The 15,000-nt window shown below is 42.3% G+C and overlaps 1 protein-coding gene across 2 annotated transcripts in view; it reads left to right on the plus strand.

Annotated features, from left to right (window-relative positions):
- Positions 1-15,000, plus strand: part of Mcub (mitochondrial calcium uniporter dominant negative subunit beta) — a 38,204-nt gene that overhangs the window by 11,068 nt on the left and 12,136 nt on the right. For both annotated transcript variants that reach the window (XM_041658784.1, XM_041658778.1), the window contains exon 2: positions 14,350-14,425. In XM_041658784.1, the coding sequence (XP_041514718.1) occupies positions 14,350-14,425 (76 nt within the window). The remainder of the gene's footprint in view (positions 1-14,349; positions 14,426-15,000) is intronic.

Below are 15,000 nucleotides of genomic sequence, written 5' to 3' on the forward strand. Positions count from 1 at the left end.
ATGAAGCGATAGAACGTTCTGTAACAAGTTCTCCATCTCCGCCACCTCGCCTAGGGCACGAAGAATTTAGAAGAACTCATGAACAAGGGACGTCTTGCTCACTTTGTTGGTCTGTGATGTATTAATCTGCCATAACTGGATATCGTAGATTGGGCGGGCTAAAAACTGGTATTATTTCTCAGCTCCAGGGGTTGGCACATGTCCAGTACAGGTGCTAGCTAGGGCTCTCTGCATGGTTGATGATGACCATGTTCTTGTTGTCTCTTCTAATGCCAGAGACAAAGTTCTACTGTTTCTAATTTTTTTTCAATGAACCAGTCCAGTCATGGGTCCCCACCATATGACCTCATCTAAACCCAATCCACAGTCACAACCTCCCACGTAGCATCCCACGGGGCATTAGGACTTTAACACGGGAGTAGAGGAGGGGGGCACACAAGCATTCAGTCCCTCACAGAGGGATGGGAGATGGCTTCTTATGAAAGATGACTGGTCCAGCCAACTACAGGGCCACTTCCTCTCTGACATTCTTACATAACAACAGAACAAGAATAAAAGGCCATGGTGGGAAAAATGAGAGAAAGAAACAATGGGAAAATATTGGAACAGAAAGACATGTAGCATGTTCTGTCAACTATTTCTATTTGGTGGCTTGAAAACATTTTTATTATCCTCCATTTTCTGGGGGGGGGGGTCAGGAACCCAGGCGTGCTTCAGGGTGGCTCACTTCTGAAGCTCACTGGAAGCTCAGCTGCAATGTCACCACAGGGCTTCCAAGCTCTTGCCTTTGTTGGCAGCCAGGTTCGGAGAAATGGAATCTAGGCTTTGCTTTCTGGATGGCTGGTGACACTTGGCCGCTTGGGCTTCTCCTGCCGGATGGCTTAGTTCTCCAAACAAGCTTAAGGCAACAACTGGAGGGCGTCTGTCAGCAGATGGTCATTTGATCATTTCCACAGCCACTTGTTAGGAGGAAGTCAGTGGGTCCCAGCCACACCAAAGGGAACAGAGAGCACACTAGTGGGAAGTGTGACGGACCTTTGTAAACCAAGCTGGCCTCGAACTCACAGACCCGCCTACCTCTGCCTTCTGAGTGCTCAGATTAAAAGCATGAGCCGCCACCACCTAACAATAACTTTTATATTTTAAAACTAACCTATATTTCTTTTCTACGCTCTGCCACGTGGCTCAGTATCTTTGCTCAGTACAGCAAATTCATCTCCTGCTTCCTCTGCATCTCCTTCCTCTCGACTCTCAAGATTCCTCCTCTACTCTCTTTTTGTTTGCTGGTCCCGCCTAACTTCTACCTGTCCAGCTACTTGTAGTGATATTTCATTTTTATTTTAATAAATAAAGCTTGCCTGAAGGTCAGAGAGTAAAACGGCCACCCTGGTCAGCCTTACAGACCAGGCAGTGGTAACACACACACACACACACACACACACACACACACACACACCTTTAATCCCAGTAGCCACACTAGTTGCCATAGAAACCGGGTGGTGCATGCCTTTAATCCCAGTGGTGCATGCCTTTAATCCCAGCCCTAGAGAGGATTATAAAACGGGAGGAGACAGCTCTCAGTCTCATTCTGAGATCCCTGGAGGTAGGATGGCCATTTTGGACTGAGGTCAAGGTAAGAGCCAGTGGCTGGCTGCTTTGCTTTTCTGGTCTTCAGGTTGAACCCAATTTCTCTCTCTGAGTTTTTATTAGTCATGCTTCAGCTATTGGCCAGTCAGCTTCTTTACTGAATCAATCACAGTGACAGATATTCACAGAATGTAAAGGAATATTCTACAGGTATGTTCCATGGATCTCCCTGTTCCTCTTCCCTATATGGCTACATTGAATAATCCTCCTTTTTCTACTTTCCATTCTAAATCTGGCTTTTTAAATCGGCTCATTGAAGATGGATAAATGGACACGACATGAGGCCCTCTTATGGGGAATGTGGCTAACTCTTGAAGAGACTAATATCAGCCCTGTAGAAAATTCTGAGCAGTAAAACTGTCATAGATATAAGTTTATGTGCGAGAGCTGAGCAACTTAAAACAAAGATGGCATTCACACAAGCAACCTGGGGACAGGTACTCCTCAGGAAGTAACCCACCCCAAAATATAACAGTTCTTCAGCTACCTCTGCCTTGTTTTGATTTAATTTCGACTTTTGAACATGTGTGTCTCAACCTACCTAGTTGACTTGTGGGTTTTTTTTTTCAAAAGAAAATGCAGACATATCTTTCTTTTAAGCTCCTGCAATTTCAATAAAAAAAAAACAAAGAAAATCTGTACTAATTCTACCAATTGGAAAATAATTGCATGGATTTGATATTTTCTTTCTAATCTTTATGTTCTCTGTGTCGGCATTTCATATGTAACATGCTCTTAACAAAATATGTGCCAAAACTGGGGGTGGCAGCCAATGCCGGTACCCTAGCAGTTGGTAGGTGCATCAGGAATGCAAGGTCATCTTTGAATACAGTGGGAACTCTGGGCCATTTTGGGTTGCATGATAACCTGTGTCTCAAAAGAACCAGATAAGAAGAACAAAACATGCCATGCACACACATGTGCACATGTATGCCCTGTCCCCTCCATGTATGTTCACAAATCAATAAACAAAAACATGCCAAAGTTAAAAGTATAAAATATCATCTTGATTGTTTGTTTTCTTCTAAGAAAACAAAAAGGTGAAACAAAGTTGCAGTTGATACCTCACCTTGACTTATCTCACACTTACATTGACATAGCCCGTGCCTAAAACACTTCAGGACTTGGGCCTGGGTTTTATCATTGCTGTTGTTGCAATATTTGTTTTCATTTTCTGAGACAAGGTCTCAGAGAGCTGAGGCTGGCTTTGATCTTTCATAGATAACCCTGCCTCTGCCTTCTGTGTGCTAGGATCTAAGGCATGTGCCTCCACACTCAGCTTAATTTTATTTTTATTTATAAATGAATATATAAACATTCAACTGGCCAATCTAAGAATCCAGTGTCATGCTGAATTTTCTCTGATACTTATTGAACTTCTACTGATGTCCTTTGACCTAACTATATTATTATTATCTATCTTCATTTAATACTATTTGGGTTATTTGTTGTTGGAGCAGGGGTCTTTCTGTGGAGCTCTGTTAGCCTTGAACTTGCTACACAGATGAGGAAAGCTGGGCCGGAACTCAAAATCTCCCTCTTCAGCATCGGGAGAGATTACATTCAGGTGGATTACAGGGTGTACCAGAATACCTGGCAGTAGTGTTTTGATTTAACCATCTTCAAAACAACAGTGACATTTTGATGTTCAAGTTAATAGTCCCAACTTTCTCAACCCTTAATACAGTTGTTTCTAAATGGAGCCATGGCTGACAGGGAATCTTTCTGTTTACTCTTGCCGTTTTTATTCTTGGTACTGTTATACATCACAGAATATCAATCATACTAGCCTTGTGTCTGTGGAATTTAGCAACCAAGACAACAAGCAAGGAAACCTCACCATGCTTCCCATGTGTGCCCTGCACCAGGTAGTGGGGAGACCATGACTGCTTGATGCATTAAATTCAGATTTCGTGGAAAAGCAGTTCAGAAGTGAAAGGGTATAATTAAGAAAGTGTTTTGGAATAGAAATTTGATGATTACTTATACCTTTATATAATCATAGTAGTACTGTGTGTAGTTGGGCTCCAAATCCTTCTAAATTATCACAAATATTTCCTTGCATCAATATCTTCTTGAAAGAAAATTGTTTTGTTGCTAAGCACCAAACTCAGGAACTTGAGTATCGTAGGCTCTGCCATTGAGCTATTTATTCCTCAAGCCCCTTGAAAACAACACTAATACTCCACACTGGCCAAATCTTATGTGATGAGTGTTTGAGGCAGCTAAGTGACAGAGCCATATGACAGCCGTACTTTATAAATTCATAATTTATTTAATCCTTCCACTATAATTGGGCAGTTGGAGTGTTTCCAGTTTTTTGCTATTATAAATAATGTTGCAGTTGATCTTTCTGTAGAGGTAAAATCTAATTCGATATTTATTAGGTCCACACTATGATTTAATGCACGAAGATTTAATTTTCTGTACTTAAAAGAAAGCATTATTTTAGGGGGCTTGAGAGATGACTCAGTGGTTAAGAGCATTGACTGCTCTTCCAGACCCGAGTTCAATTCCCAGCACCCACATAGTGGCTCATAACTGTCTGTAATTACAGTTCCAGGGGACCTGACACCGTGGCAAAATACCAATGTACATAAGTTAAAAGTAAATAAATTTTAAAAAGCATTATTTGTGTGTGTGTGTGTGTGTGTGTGTGTGTTGTGACAGAGAGAGAGAGAGAGAGAGAGAGAGAGAGAGAGAGAGCATATTGCACAAGTAAGCATGCAGACATTATGGCATGCATGCTCAGGTCAGTGGACCACTTTAGGGAGTTAGTTCTTTCTTGCCTCCTTATGCTCAGCCATCTTTCTTGCACTCCCTTCTTTAATCTACTTTTATAACTACTTCAGATAAAGATGCTCTTGGGCTGGAGAGATGGCTCAGGGGTTAAGAGCACTGACTGCTCTTCTAGAGGTCCTGAGTCTAATTCCCAGCAAAGGCAGACATGCAGACAGAACACTATACATAATAAATAAATAAATAAACAAATAAATAATCCTTTTTAAAAAGGTGCTCTTGGAACTGATGGACAAAAGTAACTCCACTTCATCGCTTGGGAAATCCTTGGGAATGTGGTTTTAACATACTTATTCTTGGGATTTTACGTGTTGCTGATGTCGTTGGTCCTTAACTGCATCTACTTTGCCTCCTCCACTTTTAACTGTAAATGGACTGATAATGTCTTTAAAAATTAGGCTTACCCTCCCACTGGTTGTGTTTGATCTTAAACTGGCTACATCCCATGGTCTTTCTGTTACATCCCATAGTCTTTCTGTTACATCCCATGGTCTTTCTGCTACACCCCATTGTCTTTCTGCTACACCTCATGGTCTTTCTGCTACATCTCATGGTCTTTCTGTTACACCCCATGGTCTTTCTGTTATATCCCATGGTCTTTCTATTACATCCCATAGTCATTCTGCTACATCCTATGGTCTTTCTGTTACATCCCATGGTCTTTCTGCTACACCGCATGGTCTTTCTGCATCCAGTCTAGTGTTTTCTTCAGCACAAGGACTTCAGAGTTTGCTGAGCCTGTTGGCCAAACTGTAGCCTAGAAGACACAATAAAAGTTCCTTCTTCTTCTCTTCTCCACTTAGCTCTATCTGCAGGAACGGGACACTTCTCATCTGGCTGAAAATATGGCTTCAATATGGACAGTTCTAGGTGACACTCCAAGTACTTCTCATGGGCACTAACAGGGTCAGTTCCCCTTTGTTTGGAGATGACCCCAGCAGGGCTCATCTGTTAGCTTTTTCCCTTTCCTGTCCCTTGCCTCCCATCACTCTCAGACCTTGTTGTGAGCTCTACGTTGGGAGAAACCCAAACTAAGACATATAATAATTGTAGCTGCCTATTTCCCCTCCCTCTTTTCTTCCCTCCTCTCTCTCTCTCTCTCTCTCTCTCTCTCTCTCTCTCTCTCTCTCTCTTATTTGTTGTTGTTGCTTGAGGTAGGGTCATACTAGATAACCCTAGCTGTCCTAGAACTCACTATACAGACCAAGCCTAGCTTTGAATTTAACAGAGATCTGCCTGGCTGTCTTCCAAGTGCTGGTACTAAAGGCATGCACCTGTATGTTGGCTCTTCCACCTGTTTTGTTTTGAGTCCCATTGTGGGACTCAATGACCTGTACCTTGCTAGGCAAACCAGAGTTGGCCTTGAATTTGCAGCCATTCTCCTTTCTCTGCCTTCCAGGTGATGGGATGTGGCTCAGTGCTAGAGCATTATGCACAGGGCTCTGGTTTTGATCCCAATGCTTCAAAATATCTTTAATGATGTCATTAAACACATAAGTGTGTTTTAGATTTGTTTTAGATACTGTTCTATTTCCGTGAAAAGACATCATGACCAAGACAATTCTTATAAGAGAACGCATTTACCTGGGGGCTTGCCTACAGTTTTGGAGGCTCAGTCCGTGGTTATCACGACAGGTGTGGTACTGGAGCAATAGATGAGTGATTTACATCCTGAAGCACAGACATCAGGCAGAGAAGGAGACATTGGGCCTGGCATGGGCTTCAGAAACCTCAAGTCCCACCTCCTAGTAACACATCTCCTGCAACAAGGTCACACCTTTTCATCCTTCCTAAACAGTTAATCAACTGGGGGCTGAGCATACAAATATGAGAGACTACGGGTGCTATTCTCGTTCAAACCACCACATGGTTCATACTGGCTTTACCTGAAAATTATATACATGCATTATAAATATATATACACACACATGCACGCACGCACACACACACACTTTTTGAGACAGGGTTTCTCTGTATAGCCCTGACTGTACTGGAACTCACTTTGTAGACCAGGCTGACCTCAAACTCAGAGATCCACCTGCCTCTGCCTCCTGAGTGCTGGAATTAAATGCATACACCACCATTATCTGACTTGAGAAACTTGTAGTAATAATTATAATAATCAATGAAATGACACCGAGTGCTGAGGACTTTACATACCTGCTCGTCTTTAATGCCATATCAATTTTATGAAGCAGGTACTGCTTTGTCCTCCTGTAGGAGATGACCCGTACCAGGTCACATGACTCTTCAGTGTCACTCTGGACTTCTGTAAGCTTTGTCTTTGAGTACTTCTCTCAGTTCCGTGTCTCTGGGGACTCATCCTTCCAGACATTGCTGGAGGCATGGCTGGAGGCATGGCTGGGTAGATTCTCAATTCATCACCAGATGCTGCCTTCCTCTGCTTCTTGCATACAACCCTCCAGGTGCCAAGGCAAATACCCTACTACCTGTAGATTTAAGGCCTGGCACCCAGAGCAGATCTTTACAGAACACTCCTGTGGCTCACCAACCGAGCAAAGGTTGTGGATTGAGACCTATCCTGTCTTCACTGCAGACTGGACAGGAAACTGTTCATCACATTCTTCACTGAATAGTATTGATTATGGTAGGTTATGTGTCTGAGTCTTTATTAAAGTTAAACATCAAGGCAGATTGCACTTAGAACTTACTGTATATGTGCCCTAAAGAGCCTTTTAAATTAGGTAATTGACCAGATGTAATGGGAAAAGTTGATCTGGAGAAGAATTTTTGTTGAGACCCTTGGGAGAAATAGGTGCAATAGCTTCATATACATGTAAATTAGAATTCGGTTTGGGTCATAACGGATTCTGTATATTAGTGATTTCATAACAATAATGTTCTCTTCTTTGTCATCACTATGAAGAGATAGGGAGGTGATCATGAGTGAAGAATATTTATTATATTCATGTTAGTGGTATTTTTATGACCACGCATAGTTATTGTTGGTGGTGGGCTTTTTGTTGTTCTTATTTGTTTGAAACAGGGTTTTATGTAGCCCAGACTAAGTTTGCACAGCCTAAGCTGTCCTGAAACTCCTAATCATCCTATATTTACCTCCCAAGTATTGTGATCACAGGGGTGAGATACCATGCTCACCGATGCCTTATAATTAACCAAGGTTTTCCCTCCAAGTCCTTGACAGTTCTAGCCAGTTGAGGCAAGCTGATTCCCACTTTCTGAGTCACGAGGCCATAGCTGGAAGAGACTGGATGACTTGCTTAATAAGACCAACTTTAACCTCTTCTATCTGTCAGCCAGAGCAAAGCTGCCAGGCCAGGTGATTTTTTCCCCATGACTATTAATAGATCGAATTGCTTAGAAAGAAAAAAAACTAGATGAAAGGGAAAGGTTATGAGATCATAGGAGTTCTAGACATGGTAGTCCACGCCTCTAACCCCAACTGTTGGAGGTGGAGACAGGAAGATCAGGAGTTCAAGACAAGCCTCTGCTAGTCAGCATCTTTGAGGCCAGCTGCGGTTACACAAGACTTTATCCCAAAACAACAACACAGTAAAAACAAAGAGTGAACGTGATTCCATAACAACCTATTCTAAATTATACAGTTGCCTGGAGTCTGGGTGGTTCAGTGAGTTTATATGACTCACTTTTCATCTTGAGGCCGCTAATGTGAGAAAAGGTACCCAATGAAGCTCATTTAATATATGGGGGGGGGGGAGTGTTACAAGGCGGATGAAATGAAGGCCATAGAGCATTTTGAAATGCTTAGAAGTCATGGATTTAAATTGTTAGTGTAGAATTATCGAAGGAACAAAGCACTCAGCAGTAGCTGTACACAGAGGGAATAAAGCACATTTTACCCCTCAGGCTTTTATATTACAGGAAAATACAGGGACGAGCATGCTAAATGCAGCATTGCCATTTTGTGCTCGTTCTTGCTCGAGGACAAGTCCCAGAATTATATCGTCCCTTCCAGAGTCACTGCTCAATAATGGTCTCATCCCAGTGAAATGACACCCGTGGGTTGGCTGCTTCTGTAGCTGATCCCTGGGAAACATGGACATTAGTTAATACTTAGACTCTTTGAATTTGATGACGTCAATGAATGTATGCGTGTTTATCCATCACAAAAGGCTTGTGTACTTACTGTAAAAAGAGGAAAATATAGACCACAGTGTCAGTGTGGAAAGACAAGCTGGCTCCATATTTACTCCTCTTTTTACTTAAGCTATGGTAGCTCACACATTTCTCATGTGAGCAAACACATTTCTAAAGGGATATATACCCTAGTGTTTCTGGAATTTGTGATAAAATATGTAAAAAAATTATTGATAAATACTTTCTCATTTTCTGCTTTGATGTTGCCTTAAGTCATAAAAAAGAGAGACTTCTGTTTAGAATAATTTAGACCAAAAGTGGCTCAAATTTGAACTCTCCACTCTTCTCCCTGTGTCTTCCTTCTGTCTGAACATTGGATTCGCTGGAACTGGAGTTACAGATGGTCGTAAGTTGCCATGTGGCTGCTGGGAGTCAAATCTGGGTCCTCTCTGTGGCAGCATGCACAGGCCTGCACAGGTCCAAGCCAGCTGGGCTCCCAGCTCTAAGAGCAAACATGAACACAAGCTCCCTTCCCTAACTCAGAAGCTGTCTCCAGTCGACAGCTGCTCCCAAAGGACAATTTAGTTTTCTTCAACAGTCTCACTTGGGTAGTCAAACAAACCACATGCTAGGGCAAGCCCCAAGCCAGATGCAGATGACCAACGCCAAAGGAACGCAGTGGTGTTTTCAGAGATTCTTTGTCTCTTAATGCTTTGTATGGGCATTTTCCTTTATCTTACACGTCTTTGGCTTATATATTATGGTTTATTATTTTGTGCTTCTAATGGGGTTTGTATGTGTGCATGTGTGTGTGCCTCTGTTTCTTGTGCTTTTTCTTTGGCTCTTTTTTCTGTTTGTTTTGTCCTATTTACTTTAGTTTTGTTTCTTTTGTTGTTGTTTCCCCCACTTGTTTTCTAATGAGAGGAAGAAAGAGTGTGGATTAGGGTAGATGAGGAGGGAGGGAGGGAGGATGAGGAGGGAGGAAGGGTGAGGAGGGAGGGAGGGTGAGGAGGGAGGAAGGATGAGGAAGTAGGGAGGATGAGGACAGGGGAGGATGAGGAGGGAGGAAGGATGAAGAAGTAGGGAGGATGAGGAAAGGGGAGGATGAGGAGGGAGGAAGGATGAGGGAGGGAGGATGAGGACAGGGGAGGATGAGGAGGGAGGAAGGATGAAGAAGTAAGGAGGATGAGGAAAGGGGAGGATGAGGAGGGAGCGAGGATCTGGGAGGAGTTGGGTCAGAGGAAACTATGATCAGAACATATTGCACGATTAAAAAAAAACATTTCCAAACAGAACAAAACAAAGCAAAACCCTGGGTCCTTTCGGAAAGCACCAAGTGCTCTTAAGCACTGGGCCATCACTCTAGCCCCATGACAGAACATTTCCCTTGCCATTCTCTGAACAGTATAATTTATGCGGTATCCAATGAGCACACTTATATTTTGATATCCTCAAGGGGCCTTGGAACCTGTGCTCCCTCCCTGCCCTGGAATGCCAAGGGATGAATGTACCACACTGAGCTTCCACTGTTAAATGGCCACTCTGATTCATTTTCCTTAACATAAACTGTGATCTTAGTACCAGATGTTTCTTTAGGAAATCATGACTATAATAAATAAATCACATTACTTACCAAACAGGTGGCTTATCATAAGTTCAGCTGTCTGGACTTACTCTTTTAAAAGTTTTCTCAGGTTTGTCAAATTCATTTCCATTTCTAAGCTAAAGTTACAGAAATAATCAGGTAGGAAAGGGTGGATGTTGCTGTCTACAGCTGTTAAGTTAAAGCTGCGTTGACACTTAAGTAGGAATTGGCAGAAGTATTAGCTACTGAATGTTAATTATTTTTGTCTCCAAGGAGAGTGTTATTTTCAGTAAGCCTGTGTGGCTGTCACACAAGATCCTACGAAACACATTAAAGTATTGTTGTGGCATTTTATATTGAGATTAAAACAAGTTATCTTTTCTCATAAAACCATTTTTGGACGATATTTGTTAATCTTTAAGAGATAAGTAAGGAAAGGGAAGAGTCATAGGAATTAGTATGTGAAAAAACATGCCAGTGATCCATGTGGAAGATGAGTGTTGTGGGGTCCTTTGGCTAGAAGTGGTTAATAAAGTAATTACATTGATGTAGCCTGAGGTTTGTAGTCACACTTTCTCTCATTCAGGCTGTGGTTTTCTGGTGAGCTCTCTCTCTCTCTCTCTCTCTCTCTCTCTCTCTCTCTCTCTCTCTCTCCAGCCCCAGTTAAATGTTTTCCTTCGTAAGAACTGCCATGATCACAGTGTTCCTTCACAGCACTAGAAACCTTAAATAAGACAGGGAATCTGAAAGCAAGGCTGCAAAGATGTAACCAGAGATCCAAGGCAATGTGGAATTATGGGAGACAGGAACGTTTAAAAGGGGAAAGGTGAGGGGGGAAAGTGGCTAAAGCTTCTGCAAAGTCAGTGATAATTAAGTTTTCAGTTGATCTACTAAGAAAGAAAGCAGAGCCTTCTGTGAGTGATTTCTGGGAATTGATGGGCCGGAGCCAGCTGTAGTCTGTAAGGAATGTGTGAAAGGCAAGGAGAGAGTGGTAAAAATGTAGCCAGCATGGAGAGAGTGGTAAAAATGTAGCTAGCATGGAGAGAGTGGTAAAAATGTAGCCAGCAAGGAGAGAGTGGTAAAAATGTAGCCAGCAAGGAGAGAGTGGTAAAAATGTAGCCAGCAAGGAGAGAGTGGTAAAAATGTAGCCAGCAAGAAGAGAGTGGTAAAAATGTAACCAGCAAGGAGAGAGTGGTAAAAATGTAGCCAGTCTTTTCAAGGCAAGGAAGGAAGAGGGCGTGGGCATGGATGAAGGCAGGAGAAGTGACCATGATTTGTCCATCCATGGGAAACTGTAGTTGAAAAACATTGAAGGCAGTGAAGTCCCTGGGTGGCAGGAGGGGCTAGAATCCTAAGCAAGTTTCAGTGGAATATATTAGACCTTAAAAATCCAAAAAGATGTCTTCCATAGTAACAACAAGAAAGCAGGCAAGAATGGTTAGTTTGATAGCAGAAGTTTTGAAGACTGGGTGGTCATTCAGCACTTAGTAATTGCGTAGTAAATAATATTGCTTAGATAGCATGTGGTGTACAGTCACTATTCATCACAGCTCATTTATTATTCCTCTGTGCATCCAAATCTGTCGTGATCTGTCACAGTCAGGTTTACCACAGGGGTGTATACCAGTTTAGAATTATGGGATTGCTAACCTAAAACATTACCTTTATATAATTCCTCTTTGTTTCCCAATATGGAGTTATCTCATTTACCATTCAAAGAAGTCTTGAGGCACATCTGCCGTATTTAAAAGTTGTGGCTAGCCTTGTGGACTGTTTGAATAAATGGAGTAGCTATACACAGACTATTTGGATGCTAGATACAAGTATGAAGGCTCAGAACTGTATATATCTAGATAAAAGATCTTGTTTGAGATAGTAGATGACAGTTCTATTAATTTGTTTGTGTACAATAATGCTTTTGAGACATGTTATGTGTCTATATTTTGGTATTGCTTTCAAACCTTGAGCCATTTACTTTAAATATTTATTTTGGGGGTACCAAGTACTTGAACCCAGACTCCTATGCACGTTGGGCAGGTACTATCTCACTGAGCTGCTATATTCCCTTTTCTAGTGTCTCAAAAAATCATCATTCATTTTTCAAAGGCAATTTGAAAATTGAGCAGCCAAATGTTATTAGCAGCCAAGATTTTTTCCCTAAGCCAGTTTCCAGCTTGTATCTTAAATCTTTTTTAGAGTAAATCACACGATCTAATGATACGTGTGAAATAAAATGAGCCATCCTGAAAAGAGTGGCGTTCTTGTGGGTGTGGTGAGGGCAAATTACAGCACTCATGCTGAGACTAGTGTCACCGGCAGGCTGTGTGGGACACGGTAATTAAAGCGTCCTAAAAAGGCGTCTATTGGAAGCACGCTGTTTTTACTTTTCTAGACTAATATTTCACTGCTGCTTTTGAACTAAGAAGCTTATATAAAAGCTGCTCCTCTGGCTTACAATTGTTTTGTAAATTATGCTAGTTCCTGCTGGGGTCCACTCTCTATGCACAGCTCTCCTCAAAGGAAAGCTCTGTTCTGTTTTCATTGGACGTTTTACCGCACACAGCCCCTCCCAGAATGTACAGGTGCACACACATCTATTGCCCCCATACATAAACACAGAGCAGTATAGCAAGTGTAAATTACATGTAAGTACATAGACAACATTTGCACCTTTTGTTACTGTTTTGAGATAGGGTCTTACTCTGATAGCCTCAAACTCACTGTTCAAGGGGCTGGGAGCAGGCAAACTCACTAAGAGCACTGCCTCTTCTTCCAGAGGTCCTGGATTCGACTCCCAGCATCCACATGGTGGCTTCCAACTGTCTCTAACTCTCGTTCCAGGGGATCTGATGCTCTTGTCTGGCTTCTGTGGGCATCGGGCATGCATGTGGTACATAAATATACAAGCAAGCAAAACCACCCAAGCAAATAAAATAAAAATAAGTAAATCTAAAGAAGAAATTTCAAAAGGAAAGTCAGGGTTCATACATGCACACACACACACACACACGGGCACAGTCAGGAATGACAAAATTGAGATTGGTTGCTTGCTGTATATCCCAGTTTCATTAACTCTGTACAGACTCTGCCACAGTAAAAGCAATAGCATTATAACATTTGTTATACAAACTTGGAGATCTCCTATGTATGTTTATTAATTGTGGTATATCCATTTTAAGGAGTCAAAGCCAGGTGTAGTGGTGTATGCCTTTAATACCACACTTGAAAGATAGAGGCAGATGGATCTCTGTGAGTTCGAAGCCAGCCTGATCAACACAGAAAGTTCCAGAACAGCCAGTCTCAAAAAAAAATTTTTTTTAAGTAATTAGCTGTTTTTCTTCTGGATCTTGATAATAGATTATACTTTTAGAAATAAAATTCAAATGAACAGTCTTAAATTAATGTGACAGATGATGTTTGCTGCAGCTCATTGCCTCTGATATGTCTTAGTCACTGTTCTCTCAGTGCAAAGGGACACCATGATCAAGGCAACTTACACAAGAAAGCATTGCTTACAGTTTTAGAGGGTTAGTCCGTGGTCGTCATGGTGGGAAGCACGGTGGCAGGCAGGCATGGCGCTAGAGCAGAAGATGAGAACTTACATCCAATCTGCAGGATGGAGGCAGAGAGGGACTGGGCCAGGTGTGAGTTTTTGAAACCTCAGTGTCCCCCCCAGTGACACGCCTCCTCCAATAAGGCCACACCTCTAATCACTTTTAAACAGTTTCATGAATTGCAGACAAAGCATTTATCTATGAACCTGTGGGGGCCATTCTCATTCAAACCACCACAGCAGGCCTGTGTGGGGCACATGTACAAAGTTCACACTCCACCATGCCCGTGTGGGGCACATGTACAAAGTTCACACTCCACCATGCCCGTGTGGGGCACACATACAAAGTTCATGTTCCACTATGCCTGTGTGGGGCACATGTACAAAGTTCATACTCCACCTTGCCCATGTGGGGCTCATATACAAAGTTACAAAGTCCACACTCCACCATGCCCATGTGGGACACACATACAAAGTTCATGTTCCACTATGCCTGTGTGGGGCACATGTACAAAGTTCATACTCCACCATGCCCATGTGGGGCTCATATTCAAAGTTACAAAGTTCACACTCCACCATGCCCATGTGGGACACACATACAAAGTTCACACTCTACCATATATGAGTCCTATACTCTTCTGAATTTTAGCCTTACCATTTTCTGAAGACACACTCTTTTTTACAGGTTTTATATATGAAACTGTATGGAAATCCAAAATATTACCAGGCCTTCTATTACGGAACAGTGTTGCCACCTGATGGTAAGTTTTCTTCTCGCTTCTTTGATTTGTGGGCTAACTTTATTTCCATTCTTCCGAGTAAAGCGGGAGATGCAGTCTTGAGCTGAACAGACTCTGCCTACCCCACCCCACCCCACCCACTGGTTGTGTTTGGTTTCTTGCCTTTCTGGTAGCATGCTGTCACTGGTAACGCCTTTTGGCAAACTTCACCATGTGACCTCAGGAACTGGAGATGAGTCAGACGAAGATGCATGAGTTCCTGTCTTAAGGATCGGAACTCATTACCTGTGAAGACCTTGGGCAGATCCTCATGACGCCGAGCAGGAGAAACTACAGCAGACTGTTAGAGACCAGCAGGCCTGAAATAGATATAATGGCAAACCGAAGCACAATGCAGAAACCATGTAGTGACATGAATTTTTTAGGGATTCTGAGATCTATGAACTACTCATGTAAGCATGAGCATTCCATTACTTTACTTTATAATGGGGATGGGAGAGTAATGCCTCTCCCAGGCACCATAGTCTGTCAATCAGCAACCCAATGCTGGGTGGAAGTCATCTTTTTTGAAAAATCGCTCAGTGGTACAATGTGCA

The sequence above is a fragment of the Microtus oregoni genome, unplaced genomic scaffold (assembly GCF_018167655.1).
Source record: "Microtus oregoni isolate MIOR12 unplaced genomic scaffold, Mior012 000000F_ref0000247, whole genome shotgun sequence".
NCBI lineage: Eukaryota > Metazoa > Chordata > Mammalia > Rodentia > Cricetidae > Microtus > Microtus oregoni.